The following is a 16,283-nucleotide window of genomic DNA, read 5'->3' on the forward strand; positions in this document are numbered from 1 at the left end:
TCCTGGGCCCAATATGATTCAATTCACAAGAGTCTGAATTGATTTGATTCTGATTTTTTTATTCTTTTGATCCTCAGTTTGAGTTTACACATTTAGACACATTTGTTTAGAAATATATTAATAATCTCCTAAATTTTTTTGAATATATTTATGTTAATCAGATACAGTTCACATACTGTAAAATGTATGAGTGAAATAATGAGACTCACGTCCTATGGGAAACTCTATTAAACTTTAGTATTAAGCTAGCTTTAGCCTTATGTGCTAAATTAATCCATATTTTTATTATTGGTTATTGATTTAATAAGCTTAAACAGATACAAATCGATTAATTGATTTTTATCAACACAGCCCTAATCCTTTTAATGGAACTAGTGTCTAGTGTGATGTCAACCGTAATTTAAAATTAAAAAAAAGTTTATTTTATTGTTTGTGACACATCTCCATCAGAACTTAAAAATCTAACAAACTCAACTGAAACTAGAAAAGTTGCATTACTTGCGATATTGCCAGTGTGAATCTCTTTTGCTGAATGTGGTCCCTGAAAATACTGATGAAATTGACTTTAATTGCTTAATAATGTGCTGAATGTTTTGACGCCAATATTGCAAAGGTTTTAAAAGTGCGCAAAGAATTAAAAAAAAATAAAAATCTGGAAACAAATTGCAAAAACTGCGAAAAAATGTAAGCATAAAAGGTGTGAATTCCAAAAGTAGAACCATGAATGTCCAGAACATGCTGAAAGTTTAGATACAAAAGTTGTATAATTTGCAGAAAGTCACAAAAAATTTGAAGGATTTCTTGAAAAATCACAAAAATTGCGTAAAATTGCAAAAAAAAGTAATAATAAATCAATACCAAAAGTACATGCATGACATGTCCTGAATGCTTCTCACTTAAGAATTAGAGCTAATTAAGTGACCCTTACCATATTTTTGTGAATGAGTTAAAAAAAGAAAGTTTATGTTAGTTTACCTTTTCTTTTATTTCTTTTAACTTTAGATACTATGTTTTGATCAGTAGAAAACAAGCCCAAATGGTTGCAGACCCCTGCTTCAGGTACATAAATATGGTCTTTAATGATCCCTGAGGAAATTCAAAAGTAGACATCTGCAAACAATCATAAAACACATTCACACACATCAAAACAATAAATGGATTGAAAAATCAATGGATTAAATGAATTAAAAGCAATTGCTTCTCAGCCAGAGCACTACTTTACTTGTTAGTATTTATTTTAAAGTTACTTTTTAAAGATAAACCCTTTTTATCTTTATTTATCTTTAAACAGAGAGCCACATGTGGCTCCAGAACTGCAGGTTGTAGACAAAACTCATTAGAAGGGCTCTTCAGTTTGGCTCCTCGGTTGTCTTTTCCAAAATAATGATAAGTGATTACATGGAAAAAGATTGCAAGCTTTTTTTTTCTTTTTTCTTTTACAAAGTCAGGTCATGAACTTCATGGAATGACAATGAATAAAATAAGCCTTTAACAAAATAAAATTTTACAAACAGTAACACAAGTAAACAAAGGTGATAATTATTTGAAGGGAGGAAAAAAGAAAAAAAAGGTGTAATGTCTGGGAGTTTTTCTAGTTACCTCTGCTGACATCTAGTGGTCAAGTTGTGTCACAGCAGCAGAGTGTTTCCTCCTGTTTTCCTCACAGTTTCCTATCTGTGAGCTTAAAGAGGAACAGAAATATGTGAAGAAATCCTAACTGTAATCCTAAAATACTAACAATTTTCCCCTTCGTATCCCAAAGACAAACTTGAGAAAAAAAACCTAACCAAAACATCTCAGAGAAGCCGGAAAAGAGACTTATCATCGGAGGCCCAAAGAAATATGCAGAGATTTCTTTGCTTTGGGTCTGTATGTGTTTGCATGCCTGAGCGTGCTGTGACAAGTAAAGGGATGTGGGTTAATCTTCACAAGATAAGCGGCCGACAATTGATAGCTAATCCCTTGTCAAGCCCCATTAGTTGGCAACACATTGGTAATTGAACAAATCCAACTGGCTCAAGCTGTGCGGTCAGCGCCCAGACTCACGCTCTCATATCAAGTTGCTTAAATAATCCATAGATTTTGATGAAATTTATTTTCCTAAAACACTATTTCTTGCAAGGAGGGTGGGAAGCGTTCACGCGTCAATCTCCTTAGAAAGATTAGGTGATCGAATCAAAGCAAATCCCTTAAATTCACCTGTGACACGGCCTTTGACCACTTTTTGCCATCTGCGATCTGTCTCGACCAGGTAAGCCCCGCCTTCAGGATTTAGCCTCTGAGCTCATTTCAGGGGAGACAATTTAAGCTGTTGTTTAATGTCTATGGGAGGGGGCAGGGTTTGAGTGTTTGTGGTGCTGTCACCTTTACTTTGATGTTTTTTTTAATGTTATGTAGCTCTACGTCTTCCCAGCCTTTTGAGAGTCAAAGATGCATCCATCACAAGGCAGGATTATATGGATGCTGACAGAAAAGCTGCAGACATTTTGACAACAGCAGGTCAGTGAAACAGGACGTGTAAACTGTGGGCCAGCCGCTAAGCAAATCTGAGCATGTAACTACATGTGTGCGTAACTCATGTTTGCTGTCGTCGTCTGGTGATCTCAGATCTGCAAATATCTCAGTTTGACAAGAAATTCTTTGTCTATTTTTAATTTAACAAACATTTGTCTAATTAAGTTACCCTAAAATGGTTATTTTGTATTTCTCAGGGGCTACAAAATGCTTTTTGGGTTATTCAGACACAATTAATCCCTAGAAAATGTTAATTACACTTTTGAGAAAAGCATCAATATTTGTTTTTACTGTGACTATCAGAGAAAGGTTGAAAAATGTGAGGAAAGGCATGTTTTTCCTGGTAATAGTGTCTCAGACTCTGCAAAGCTGGGAACAAACCCTCTTAGATGGGATTTGAAGGAATTACCGGACATTACGTGTGTGTGTATCTGTGATTCCTGAGAGAGAAAGAGAGCATCAATTCAGAAAGTAAAAGGCATAAATGGCGTTTTATGATTTTTTCTTCTCCCCCATCTCAGGGTAAAAGCATCTCTTGTGCCCTGAGGAACTCCCGGAATGGCCCTCCTTCTCCCAACATCCTGGACTCTCTTCTCTTCACTGCTGGTGCTTTTATCTCTGCACACAGCTGCAGGTAAACAGGTGTAAAAGTCTTTTTTTAAAGTTTCCACCTCCTAATAAAAAGTATTCTGTGTGCTTGTCAGGTATGTCAGGCTGGGCTGGATGTTTGGATGGTGAGGATGTGTTTGCTGAAATCAAGGAAAACAGCCTCTCCGGGGACATTGTCTCCGAGCTGGCGGTTGACACCACAGCAGAGGGAGTTCAGTGGAGTTTGGTCGGAAAGGACGCTGACTGGTTCTTCCTGGATGGGAAAAACATCCGTCTGAATGTATCGGAGGACAAAATCTTGGACCGAGAGGTGAGCGCTCAGGATGGCAAGAAATGTGGGTCAAGAATCACTGTTTTGAAGATGGAGGACACATTTAAAGAAAAGTCATCTCAAAATTGCCAAAAAGGAAATTATAAAAAAGAATCTTTATCTGAGTTTGGAAAAAAAGCAATTAGACACTAAATGTTGTCTTCAGACCTCACACAGAGCCTTGAAGTCAAATGAATTTCTTCTCTGCGGTTTTGAGATTGTTTACTTCTATCTGTCTGTCAGGAAAATAAATAAGTTTACATTTTACAAAAGATATTTCTATATTTTAAAATGGCATCTTAATTATGATAATTATTGTTTTTTTTTAAGCTTATTTGTTGGTTTTTTTCTTATCTATCTGCTGTTTTAATAGAGTAAAGTAATTTCCACTTTGTGGAATCTATAAAGTTTTATTTTATATTATATAATTTATTTTACTTTATTTTTTTTAATTTGACCCAACACTGCATGATAAAATTAAGATCAAAAGTTCAGTCCCTTTGCAAAACTGATAAAGAATTGTGGCAAATTTGATAAAAAATATCAACTTTGAGTTACAAAAATCAAAATAAAGGACATTTGCTCCATGAATGATGCTTTAAAATTTCCACTACTATTTTTAAAGTTGATTTAAAAAGAAGGATTTTTATGTTTAACTCCTGAGGCGTCGCCGGTGACTCAAAATCTTTAACATAGTGTAACTTTTCAACCGTTCAATCAATCAATCGCGAAAATTTTTTCCTTCAGAATCTGCTGGAATTTTTTATTTATTTATTTATATATTTTCGTATTTAATTTTTTTTTAATTAATTTTTTATTGTATTTATTTATTTATTTTTTGTTTAAAAAAAAATAACAATAATCTGCTGGAATTTTTATTTATTTATTTATTTTCGTATTTAAATTTTTTTTAATTAATTTTTTATTATTATTTTTTTATTTATTTTGTTTAAAAAAAAAACAACAATAATTTGCTGGAATTACACTGTTCGATTTGAAAAGTTAATCAACGAACATAAACACTGGAGCTCGGGTGTTAAAGGGTTAAGGCTAAAAGAATGAGATTGAAAACTTCTCCCAGTTAAAATGACTTTATTATAGCATATATTGATATTTTTATGTGTTAAAATAGCCCCTTTAAACTATTATGTGCTTTCTGTTTAGCGTTTCGTCTAATTTGTCATATATTTTCTACTAAAATACTATGTGGTTCACATAATTACAAATCTCTAGTGTTTTTAAAAGCTGAACTTAAAATCAGTTTTCTGTGAAGAACATTTTAAGGAGCTGCATCTCTCTTTTCTCTTTCAGTCCCTTGGTCCCATTCTAACAGTAGAGTTACTGTGTAATCAGGAGAACGTACTTCAGGTACATAAACTATTAAATGATTTTATCTATATCTTTCAGCAGGAGTCTGAATTTTTTGTTTTTGTGTGTTTTTTTGCAGAGTATGAACAGGGTCATCGTAAAGATTCTTAACGAAAACGATAATTTGCCTGTGTTTGAAATTAAAGAGAAAATTATGTTTATCAGTGAGGTATGTCACACTAGTACACACTTAGTAATTGTTTTGATGATGCTCATTAAAGTCTAAACTTCTTTCTTGTCTTCCAGCTGACTAAAGTGAACAGTGTGGTTTTTACCATCAGAGCTACAGATGCAGATAATGACAAGATCATCTATATGATAGACCGAACCTCCGTGAGATTTATGAGCTTTTTTTAAACTTTTTGAATAAATTGATCCAAATTTAAATTCTTTTTGCTTTGGTGTCCAATTGCAGCCTGACGCAGAGTACTTTAAGATTGACCTTCCCAACAGTGGAGAGGTGATCCTGTCCAAACCTTTGGATTTTGAAACCAAACCTCTTCTCACCGTCACTGTTTTTGCTTCGGTACCTTGGAGTCACCTGGTTTTTCTATCATTATAAAAAAAATCACATTTCTTCCCTTTGATGAGCTTCATGTCCTTTTACTCAGGAAATGAACACAGCTGAGCACCACAACACCAGCATCAGCATCACCATCCACGTCCTGGACGGGGACGATCAGTACCCGCAGTTTGAGCCCTGCATGCTGCTTTTCCAGGACGAGAAAAGTCAAATCTGCACCAGCCCGGTGTACACCGTCAATGTGACGGAGGGGGAAGAGGTCAGTCGGCCCTCTTTTCTTTGTTGTGTCTGTCATACGATATGTGAGGGTGTTGAATGTCTGTCCTGCTGCAGGACATTGAGTTGGATTTTTTCCCCGGTCCCATTCATGCCGTGGATGGAGACAGAGGGCTCAGCTCCCCGATCAGTTACGCCATTCTTCCAGGTACTACACTCTCCAACACGAGTTAATCTGGAGCTAAGACATGCTGAGCTCGCTTGTGAACACCTGTAACCGTGCCTCTGCTAATGACAGGAGATGACGAAGCTCATTTTAAGATGGATCGAAAGACAGGCGTGATAAGATTGACTCAGGGGGTGACGGACAGGCTTATAACTCCTGTGCTGCGACTCCAGGTCATGGTAGGACTCAAATACTCCGCTTTCCTTTTTAGATTTTCTTTTGCCTCAATCACAGTCCTCTTGTTGGTCTGTCTTGCATCCAGGCATTCCAGGAAGACGACCCCATGAAGTATTCTGTTGCAACCGTGTTGGTCCGAATCCTAGCAGAGAATCAGTTCTATCCAGAGTTCGACAGGCCTGAATACAGAGGTTTCGTGATCGCAGGAAAGAGCCCCGTTTCTCTGGTCAACACCTACGGCAGCAAAGCTCTGATGCTGCACGTCCGAGACCAAGACTTTAGACAGGCAGGCCTCCACACCTATGATGCTACAGTTATAGATCTGTTTCTTTCACTAACCACCTGTTTTTTCTCCACATATTGGCAGGGGTTTAATCCCATGATCTACTTCTCCTTTAGTCCTACATCTAATTACACAGATATCTATCAAGTGACACAGGGGGGGCTCCTAATTGCACAAACTTGCCATCTTAAACCGAAGCAGAAACACGTTCTAGAGGTAAGCCTTAAAAAGATCATAAGGAGCTTGCATGTTTTACTCCTTCAAATGAGTGTAAAGATTGACTTTCTCTGCTTGAATTGAAACAAATACACTCCTAATTAAAGAAAGTGTTGCATTAATTTTTAATCAAACCCCTTGGTAAAGTTTTAGCTACACAAGCTTGCTGTTTTTAATCAAACGTGCAAATATTTCTAAATGTTGCCAGATTATGGCCGTGGATCAGGAGTCGGGTGATGCCACTTTTGCGACTGTTGTGGTGGAAGTGTTACCTGAAGGACAGACAAGTAAGGTGCACACGACCTACCGCAAATTTGAACCACCTGGGCCCTTAAAGGGTAACCGAACCATAAATCAAATTTTTTTGGCTCTTGACCTCTATAAATGGGGCTTTAAAAGTGCTGGTCATTGCCAAATTTTTGACAAATTAAAAAAAAAAACGTGTTTAATTCTTAAAAATATAGTCAAACCCGCTTGTGTGCTGCCCCTACAGGTTGAATCGAGGCATTACAGTTGAATTTTGTGATTGGTCAAACCATTTAAGTTTCAAAAGTCATGATCTGCATCTCCAATAATGATAATAGTCCAGCCCCCAAGCCCTGCCCCTCTGACTGGATTTTCACATTTCGGCTGTGGGTGGAGTCAGCCTCCAACTCCCCTGTTTGGTTACCCTTTAAAGACTCACTTCAATGAACATTGTTTTTTGTGTGTTTTAACATGTTCTTATTGCAGTTTTCTCATAATACAGGACATTTGTGAAATACTTTATGGCTGAAACTGCTTTTCTGAGTATTTCTTCATTCAAATTCCACTGGATGAGGAGCAGATAAAAATACGTAGTCTAAAATAGCTGAGGTTTGTGACGCACCTGAAGTATCCACTTGCAGACAAATAGATCCATGAACGTCTTCCCTTTCCTGGTCTGAGCTGATATTAGCTACAACAATCCATCAGATAGCTCCGATATTGCTCACTGTTTTATCTTTTTTTGCTATGCTGGTGTTGGGCTTGTCAGGTGCTATAAGCTAGCATGAGAGTATAAACAAAGGAATGCTGGGAAATTAGCAGAGGCTAACTTTTAACAGTTCTGTCTACAACTTAGAAATTATGTCTTAAAAAATGAAACAGGCTTTTTGATTTTTACTAAAAACTATGTAATGATTCATAATTAAAAGACCACTAGGAATAATTTTACTATTAAAAAAATATATAGAGTGGGAGGTCAAATGAGCTTTTTCTGTGTCTGTCCACAGTCCCTCATCATCCACTTGGAGATGACCGACTGACAGGCTGCACCGTAGGCAAAGCCTTGTTTCTGAGCATGCTGTTCCTGAGCGCGCTCGGATGTGTCCTGTTGATGCTCATGTGGCTGAAGAAAAAGCATAGGGCGATGAAGGGCCCGCTGGAGAGAGGCTGCGTGGCTCAGTGCAAACACCCCAACGTGGTAAGATCATCTGTGACTCAAATCTACAGCCAGGTGACAAAAAAAATTAACAATACATTGACTCAAATACAGATACTTCTATAGCACTTTACTACCTTCTTAGAAGGCCTAATGCGCCTTACAGTCACAGTCCCATTCCACTGCTGAACACTGGCGCCACCCTATAACCAGGTGCAATGTGGGGTTGTGTCTTGCCCAAGGACACTTTGACACAAAGGGAGGCGAGGCAGGAACCAAACCTGCAATCTTCTGATCTGAGGTCAAATGTTCTACCTCTTCACCTTGTCTGCCCCCTATAAAAAAAACTGTTTCCTGTTTGATAGAGTTAAAATATCTACTTCTAAAAGATCATTTTTAATTACTTACACTATTGTACATAATCAGATAAAACAAAAGAAACCAGAACGTTTTGTGGAAGCAGTAATTAATTTTTTAGGTTTGCCCACTTAAAAAGAAACATCTGGCATCTTAATGGTAGGTTCATTTGAACAGAGAGACATAAATCAATTCAATTTAGTTCAATTCTATGTTATTCATATAGCCGAATATCACAACACAGTTCTCTCAACGGGCATCACACTGGCAATTGTATAAACAGTCATAAAATCACAAAGAAAATCAAGAAATTGACTTAAAGAATTTGTATAAATGTATTTGCATTTAAGGGACTTAAGATTTTGTACCGCTAATATCATAGGGGACCAGTTAGACAATCATGAAATGCAAATACATTTTTGTGGCTTCTTTAAAGTTGATTTCTTGGTTTTCTTTGGGATTTTCTATTTCTCATATGTTAGAATAAACTACAAAATCAGCAAGGGTTAAATATTTATTTCCTTTACTGTATTATGTCATGTTTTTTGTTTTGGATCAGGTAGTGTGATAAACTAAATGTAACTCTCAAATTAGTTAATTAGCTCAAAACTTTTCATGTGTATTTTATCTGTATTAAATATCATCATTTTATTCTGAAATGTCCTTTTTTTCTTAGAGCTTACGGTGGTTCCAATTGGTAAGTTTGATACATTTTTTTTATTAATATTATAGAATACATTTTGAATAGATTTGAAGCTTTTTAGAATTCATATTTGCACTTTAGGGTATTAACCCAGTGACACTTGGTATAAAAAATGTTTTTGTTTTCAAGAAAGTGCTAAAAATTAAAGTAATTTTGGAGCCACAGTGATTTGATGCATATTTGCATCAATACGTTTTATGTGTTTTTAGATTTGATCACAAAGAAACTTTCACTGTTTGGTTGTTCCTCAGGTGAGTCATGGCAACGCCATGCCCCACATGGAGGACGTCCACCACAACAACGAGGAAGGCGGCGCCTGCAATCCCTCCTTCAGCTTCCTGGAGAAACCCAACACCGATCAAGACGCCAGCCTCAGTCGGGAGCCTGTTTCAGCCAAAACAACAGTTTCATTTGACATCACTGTCATCCCCATTGAGACGGTGTCTGTGAATCTCAATAATAATGCAGGTTCACCAAATAAAACGAGCACCTTTCACGTGGAGAAGGAGGAATTGAGCACCACATATGAGGCACAAGAAGCTCCGGCTAAAGAAAGTCCAGGATCGCCATCCGGTGGGACACCAGAGGCGACTGAAACAGAAACCAACAGCAGTCCAAAGCCTGTAAACCAGGATTGTACAGAAACTTTACCTGCAAACATTGATGCTCTGGTGACTAGAACCCCATCTCCGGTCAGCAACCCATGCAGCCTTCCTCAAAGTTCTCTAGAAGAATCTGACAACCTCATCCAAAAATCATGCATCACGACATACGACCAGACTTCTCCCCACCCTGAAGTGACAGACTCAGCTCCGCCCTCGCCAGAACACGGACCTTTGAAAGCCGTGTTGGTGCACATAGATACAACTCCAACCGACACACCTCCAGAAACGCCAGAGGTCACAGCAAAAACTATGCATGCAGGGGATGACCAGCCGTGCACGTCGCTGGACCAAGTGGCGCTGTCAGATTGTGTGGAGGAGAGCGCAGAGAGTCCATGTCAGGACAAAATGACCTCAGAAAACGTCCCAGACAAAGTGAAGGATGAGGAAGATGGTTGTCTTGGAGATGCGGATGCAGACCAAAACAGGGAGAGTGAGGGTGAGTTAGAGTCAGACGAAGAAGAGCTCCTGAGAGTGATGATGCGTTGTAATCCTATTTTCATTACATTTAGTAAGTGACGCTACTATGATATCACAGGCACCAAGACTCTTCCGGCAGACGGCAGAAGATGGAGCAGGTGAGGGGAAGACGGAGGATGACAGCGCAGTGTGGAAATGCCATCAAGCTGTTAGACAAACCCCACAGTCTGGTTCTGCTGAGAAATAGAGGAAGACATGATCATCACACACACAGAAATGGACTGTAAATATAAGAATATAAATATATATGAAAATATCACTAATAGACCATCACAGCATGTCTTGTACTTTCAATTTCATATTCTGTCTACATCCAAATTAGCAACTATGTAGCTAAAATACTGCACATTTTTGAATTTTGTGGCTGTACTAACTTGAAATGATTAAAGTTATTATAAATTATTTTTACCATTGGCTCTATTTATGCCATGGGGACGATTATGCAACAGAAGAATTCTGGATATTTAAAACAGAAAGTTAGCTTTAGAGACAAAAGACAAGGCTTAAAATTGTAAATTTTTTAATGAAAATTATGAAATCGCAAGTTGTTTGAAGATCAAAAGTATCTATGGGAGAGGGAACTATAAAAAGTGATGGGAAAGGAAGCAGGAAAAGCTTCACCAAGAGGTTATCAAGTGGAAAAACCTCCATTTCCTGCATGTCCATCAGAGGGCAACATGGAGACAGTTTTTTAATTCAGAACTTAATTCTTATGATTTTTTTTATTTTAGATGACGAAGAGAAGCTTCCTTTTTATTAAATTATGCACTTTTAGTGTTGTTGCACACTCAAAAAGGATCAGTCTAAAGCTTGGGGGTGGCAACTTAATCCTTTTTAGAGGAAATGTTGTCATACATGAGCTAAGCTTTGATTCTGGCAGATGAGAGGAGTCTAAAATACACCTGGACAGGTAAACCCAATTTACAATCTGTCATGCTGGACTGCCTACCTCACATTTTCTCATTAGATTAGCTAAGTCCCGATAATTAATTTTTTAGAAAAAGAAAATATCCTTTAGCTGGACAGACCATATGCTAAACAAAAAAATGTGTTTGACCATCCATCATGACAGCTTCCTTGAAAGCGTAGACAGGAAGTACTTGATGAAGATCTTCTTCTTTGCCACGTATAGAAAAAGTTCCTTTATGCAAGCAGAAATGTTGAAGAGAAGGGCACAAATTTTAACCAGATTCTTGTGCAACAGTGGATAGAAGAACCCCTTAGAAAATGATTTGGCTGAAGGTATTATGGACAAAACCAATAGAAGGGACTCCAACACTGAACCCTGGGGTACACCCGTTAAAAGTAATTTTCAAAAAAGTTATCATACACCATAATATTTTAAAAATGGAACTTTAAGGGAGATAAATTCAGAGGAAATTGAGGGGAAAGATGACAGACTGAAACTGATTACATAAGAAGAAAGGCCCAGCTGTTTAAAAATGTATTAAAATTGTTGCACTAAGACCTAGCATGAGCTTGAAATAATTAAGGGAAGCCTATCAAGTAGATGCTTGACTCAACCCTATTACAAAAGGAAGTCATTTTTAAAGATCAGTGGTGTGTTCTAAAATTGTGCAATTGCTGACACACAAAATAACTCAAAATATGTTGGGTGGCGAGAAAAGACGTTCAAATATTTTTTAGGAAATTATGTTAAATGAATAGACTGGCAGCTGGATTTAAACTGTACGGATTACAGAAAAATATAAAACTGGTCAAATGGTAAAAGCCTGACCAGCATGATTCTTTTCAGTTCAAACATTAAGAGACAAAACAGTGTAGAAACTGCAAGAGGAAAAGACTTCAGAGGTCAGCTCATTGATAGTACAGGAAACGCTCTGCCTCCTGTTTCCTTTGGTGAAAAAGAGACATTTTCCAACTTTAAAGAGAGAAGTATTTAAAAAAAAAAGAAATCAAAGCGATACCATTAAAAATTTTATTGAGACACTGTGCTCAAACACAAAAAGTGAACCTGACTGTAAGAATGCTCAGTCTGCAGACCACTTATTTACAGTAGAGTCACAAGTGAAAGGTGTGTTGTTGCAATGGGTTTGTAAAAACATACTACCATACATTAACAGTGGTTATAATCTGTCATAGGAATCATAAAAACATAATATATTTAACAAACTATAATGTTCAAAGAGAGTAGAGCTGCTTTTTTGTTCCAAACTGCTTTTTTTTTTTGCTTGGCACACATGTGAGTTCAGCTATTAAAAAATAAAAATATCTAAACAAACAAAATATGTTTCCAAAAATCCAAATAACATATATACACTCAAAACACACTATTGAGGTGATGTGGAAAACAAAGGAAGAAGCTCTGAGAACAAAGCATCCTTCTGTGAGCTAATGCTTGTCCTGGTTTGGATCAGCGGCGTGAACAGTTTGCTGGTAAGGTCGGACTTCAACAACGATCCAACAGAAAATGACCAATGCCTAAATTCAGTTTGATTTCTTCAGACACTACTTATAGGAGGACACGCAGTTCGTCTTATTGTGTTTAAGGGCTCGTCACCCTAAAACAACTGCTGATAATGTATTGCACAGGGCCAAACGCTCTTCATCACTACTGGAATCTGTTCTCCGCTCTAAGGGTCTTAAAAACATCCAGCATTGACATCAATGAAGACTCAGTCAAACAAAACCAACCAGAAACTAATGTTTCTGTGTCATGGAGGCAAAGAGGAAACAAAAGAACACAACCAGGTATGAGATTTATGCTTCTTAGTTTGATGAAGAATTTGTGCACAGACCTCTTGTGAGGAATGTTGCAAAATAATGTTTCCCGATCTCAGAAGATGAGAAAAGACTGGAGTTTTATCCCAATCCAAGGCAGAAATAAAAGTGACCACACTTTTTTTTGTAGGACGTTAGTGTGTGCATACAATGGGACACATTCAAAGAAGAAAAATTAAATAAATTATTGTCCGTGGCACTGGTTTTAGGTAAGCTGATCCTGCGTGGATTCTCCATGCAGCGTGGATGGAGTCCTCCGGTGGAACACAACGTGAGCTCTCAGTCTGTGGAGGCATGTGGACGTTAGAACTCGTCGTGCCGAGTCAGAGCTTCTCCAAAGTCGGTTGCCTGGCTACCAACAAACAGGTCGTACTTGTCCACAATTTCAGCCTTGGTCAAACGGCCATCCTGTAGAGGATATAAAACATGAACAACCTTGTATCTGGTTCAAAACCATTAATTTCTTGACTAAGACAGAATTTCTGCACTCACTTTGTCTACATCTGACTCATAAACCAGATGCTTGGCCTCGGCCTCAGCGTGGTCGTAGTCACTAGGTAGGATCCAGTCTTTTGTCTCCTCTTTGTCCATTTTCCCGTCTTTATTTTTGTCTCTAAATTCTGTGAATTGCTCCCTTTCAGTCTTCACCCACTCCGGTTCTGTAGTTTCGCCATCCTGGTTGTACATGTCCCCTAAAGGAAAAAGACAAAATCTTATGATTACCATGAGATAACTATCATAATAACCATCTTTTAAAACGATAGAAGCTCACCAATGTATTCATCCAGATCAATAAATCCATCGCCATTTTTGTCAATGTCTTCCATGGTTTCCTGAAAGGAAAATGGAAACAGTTGGCAGTGAGAAGGTAAAAGCAGCAAATTTAAAGTTTGAGTATAACTCACCAGCACAACAATATCTTTCATGTGTTCATACTCCTCGGGGTGAAGGAAGGCTGTAAACTCCTCTTTGTTGGCTTTCATGTCACTGTCCTGGTCGGCCATCTTGAATCTCCTCTCATCTCGAGCCATCATCTGTTTGTAGCTGAAGCCGTCGTCGGGATCCTGATCATCTGCCCATCAAAAGTCAAGATTTTCAGTGTGTTTTAGTGCAACTTAAATGACTGACTTCAATATTAGTGGAATGTAGCAAATTCTTTACGGAATAAAGTACCAAGTGATTCATTTTCTATCAACAGGGAAGGTCAATATTCCTTACAGGAACTTTATTAGAAGAAATATCTATGTCTAGAATCCTACCAAGGATGTATCCGTATGTGGCGTTCTTGTACTCTTCCCAGGACACAAACCCGTCCCCGTTAAGGTCATGACTCTTCCACTGGCGGTCCACGTCATCATAGATCCACCTTTTCTGTGCATGCTTGATCCACCTCTTCATCTCATCAGCTGTCACATACCCATCTTTGTCTTCATCTATGCGGTCTACCAACATGCTGCAGATAAAAAATAAAATAAATCATGACGATTTTTTTTTTTTTTAAACATACTGTACATATGTAAAGTAGAGGAGATTTGCTCACCCAAGTCTCTCTTTGCTCTCCTCAGGTGTGAGCTGGTCAAAGGTCTTGGCCTCTTCCTGACCCAGAAAAGCTTCATGGTCGTAGTCGAAGTTCTCAGCATCGTCATGGTCTAGGTTGCTCAAAGGTTCATCGTGATGAACACGGTCCTTCTTCTCTGTGGGTTTGCTGGTAGCGTAAACCACGCAGAGAGCAAAGCACATGACAAGCGGCCGCAGCTCCATCCTAGACATGAACAAACGCCGACTTAACCTGAAGATTAAGAGAAGAAAAAAAAGCTCAGTCACTCCGTCTTGCCAAAGCCTTCTACACATGTCGTAAACTCTCATGATTATTCATAATTATTAAAGATCATGGCTGTTAAAGACACAGAGTTTTGTTCTTGAAGCATGATTCAGCCATTGCTCAAGCTGATGTAAAGATATCTTTCTCTAGTTTGCATCAATTTTAGCTTTAAGACAAATGTGGTTAAGATTTAAACAGAATGTGTGCAGTTTTGCCATTCAAAAATATTTTAAAGACTTATTTTTAAATCAAAAACATTCACAGGGTTTTAGTAGTCAGAAAAATATTTAAAAATCCAGAATTACATCTTTTGATAAGATCATTAAGAGTTACAAAAATATCTTTTCAAATAATTATCAATTTAACTTTAAGTTTTAAAGCAAACATGTATTGTATTTTTCACATAATTCCTCACTGAAACATACAAGTGAAAGTAAGTAAACTGATTTTTCCATTTAATAAAAGGGACATTTTTTTTCCTGAGACACAAAAGCTACGCCTTTTACTCCTCGTTTGCCCCTATTATAACTGATTAAATGTTTAATGACATCTATCCACTCACTGCCGTCTTTTTATCCTTCACTGTAGGAATGAATTTACAGGCAGTACCGTTATTTTCCACTATTTACAAACCAAACGCTGGCTGACATAAAAGCGGTCCGCTAGTTTCACCATGTCTTTCCACTTTCTGACATTCATTTTAGCGGCGTAATCACAAAAAAAAATGTTTTTTATAATACAAAATCTTCCCTAAAGACTAACTACCGGCTAACTGTCTCTGGCTAATGTATTTTAGTCGATAATTTGCCACAGAAACTCACCTGAGTCGCTGGTGAAGTTCGTCGGTAATAATTTAGACCCTCTACTCGGAAACACACCCATGAACTTCCTGTGCAAAAAAAGAGAGCTGACCAATCAGGCGCCGAGAAGGCGGGTGTGATGTCGCCACCTCATTGGTCCACTGCAATCGAGAAGCGTTGATTGGATTGGCCGAAAACCGCCACGTCCTCAAAGGCATAAGAGTCTAGTTCATTCATAAACCCTTCAGCTAGGATTGTCAAACGTTTGACATGCGACAAAGCCCTGGTAGAAATGTAAAAATATATATTCTTAAGCATTAATTAAACTACCATAAAGCCGGAAAATAACTGAACATTGTTAAAACGTGAACCCCTTCTCTATATTATTTATTAATCTATATTGTCGAGTAAAACATGAAACTCTCTTTGTAATCATGTAACTATGTAAAACGTAACAAAAAGGTATAAAAAGTGAGCAAAAGATGTTGAAAGAAATTAGAACAAAAATTAAACACATACACGATATTTAATAATAAAAAACTTTATAAAGCCCTAATACGGACCTGAGGTATTATACAGTCAAATATATATAAAAAACATAAAGTAAATTATGAAAATAGTTTAAAACATTTCAAGGAAATATTTGTATTTGCTTTATCTAGTTTAAAACCAATTATATTGTAAGATAGATGAAATACAAGCAACTTGCAATAGAATGCATTCTATATATCAGTAACTTACCTTACTTAGTAAATCATGTCATGATGGCAGTCAATTAATACACCCAATTTGTGAATAGTTTAACAAGAGACAAAAAAGTGTAAATAAAATAAAAATAAGTCTGGTGGATGAACCTAAGATAGGAATGTAAAA

At 37.4% G+C, this 16,283-nt stretch overlaps 3 protein-coding genes across 5 annotated transcripts; 2 read left to right on the forward strand and 1 right to left on the reverse strand.

Annotated features, from left to right (window-relative positions):
* Positions 1–2,336: 2,336 nt before the first annotated feature.
* Positions 2,337–5,836, forward strand: LOC112152667 (cadherin-related family member 5). Of its 2 annotated transcripts, XM_036212423.1 has the most exons (8): positions 2,337–2,499; positions 3,036–3,433; positions 4,745–4,801; positions 4,881–4,970; positions 5,048–5,134; positions 5,217–5,327; positions 5,413–5,583; positions 5,658–5,836. In XM_036212423.1, exons 2-8 carry the CDS (start codon positions 3,221–3,223, stop codon positions 5,772–5,774), a joined length of 846 nt encoding a protein of 281 aa, XP_036068316.1. In that variant the 5' UTR covers positions 2,337–2,499; positions 3,036–3,220; the 3' UTR covers positions 5,775–5,836. The 2 variants fall into 2 exon arrangements, with proteins under 2 accessions (XP_036068316.1, XP_036068315.1); XM_036212422.1 differs by having other exon boundaries at positions 5,413–5,836.
* A 15-nt stretch (positions 5,837–5,851) lies between these two features.
* LOC118598871 lies at positions 5,852–10,349 on the forward strand. 2 transcript variants are annotated; one of them, XM_036212421.1, is made up of 7 exons: positions 5,852–5,945; positions 6,029–6,442; positions 6,651–6,729; positions 7,696–7,886; positions 8,878–8,898; positions 9,156–10,005; positions 10,105–10,349. In XM_036212421.1, exons 1-7 carry the CDS (start codon positions 5,862–5,864, stop codon positions 10,146–10,148), a joined length of 1,683 nt encoding a protein of 560 aa, XP_036068314.1. In that variant the 5' UTR covers positions 5,852–5,861; the 3' UTR covers positions 10,149–10,349. The 2 variants fall into 2 exon arrangements, with proteins under 2 accessions (XP_036068314.1, XP_036068313.1); XM_036212420.1 differs by having other exon boundaries at positions 9,156–10,349.
* A 1,622-nt stretch (positions 10,350–11,971) lies between these two features.
* Positions 11,972–15,586, reverse strand: calub (calumenin b). The gene is made up of 7 exons (XM_024282560.2): positions 15,432–15,586; positions 14,329–14,577; positions 14,048–14,241; positions 13,694–13,860; positions 13,561–13,621; positions 13,281–13,480; positions 11,972–13,196 (listed from the first exon to the last, which is right to left on the reverse strand). Exons 2-7 carry the CDS (start codon positions 14,556–14,558, stop codon positions 13,092–13,094), a joined length of 957 nt encoding a protein of 318 aa, XP_024138328.1. The 5' UTR covers positions 14,559–14,577; positions 15,432–15,586; the 3' UTR covers positions 11,972–13,091.
* Between the last annotated feature and the right edge of the window lie 697 nt (positions 15,587–16,283).

Source organism: Oryzias melastigma, linkage group LG6, assembly GCF_002922805.2.
Source record: "Oryzias melastigma strain HK-1 linkage group LG6, ASM292280v2, whole genome shotgun sequence".
Lineage (NCBI taxonomy): Eukaryota > Metazoa > Chordata > Actinopteri > Beloniformes > Adrianichthyidae > Oryzias > Oryzias melastigma.

Bases quoted from the DNA above. Each gene is read 5' to 3' on its own strand.
- LOC118598871 (XM_036212420.1), top strand. From the start codon at position 5,862: ATGGATCGAAAGACAGGCGTGATAAGATTGACTCAGGGGGTGACGGAC. The intron at 6,443-6,650 runs GTAAGCCTTAAA...AAATGTTGCCAG, and splicing joins AGCAGAAACACGTTCTAGAG to ATTATGGCCGTGGATCAGGA. The intron at 7,887-8,877 runs GTAAGATCATCT...TTTTTTTCTTAG, and splicing joins AGTGCAAACACCCCAACGTG to AGCTTACGGTGGTTCCAATT.
- calub (XM_024282560.2), bottom strand. From the start codon at position 14,558: ATGTCTAGGATGGAGCTGCGGCCGCTTGTCATGTGCTTTGCTCTCTGC. The intron at 13,861-14,047 runs GTAGGATTCTAG...TTTGATGGGCAG, and splicing joins CACATACGGATACATCCTTG to ATGATCAGGATCCCGACGAC. The intron at 13,197-13,280 runs GTGAGTGCAGAA...TATCCTCTACAG, and splicing joins ATGAGTCAGATGTAGACAAA to GATGGCCGTTTGACCAAGGC.
- LOC112152667 (XM_036212422.1), top strand. From the start codon at position 3,221: ATGTCAGGCTGGGCTGGATGTTTGGATGGTGAGGATGTGTTTGCTGAA. The intron at 5,135-5,216 runs GTGAGATTTATG...GTCCAATTGCAG, and splicing joins ATATGATAGACCGAACCTCC to CCTGACGCAGAGTACTTTAA. The intron at 5,328-5,412 runs GTACCTTGGAGT...CCTTTTACTCAG, and splicing joins CCGTCACTGTTTTTGCTTCG to GAAATGAACACAGCTGAGCA.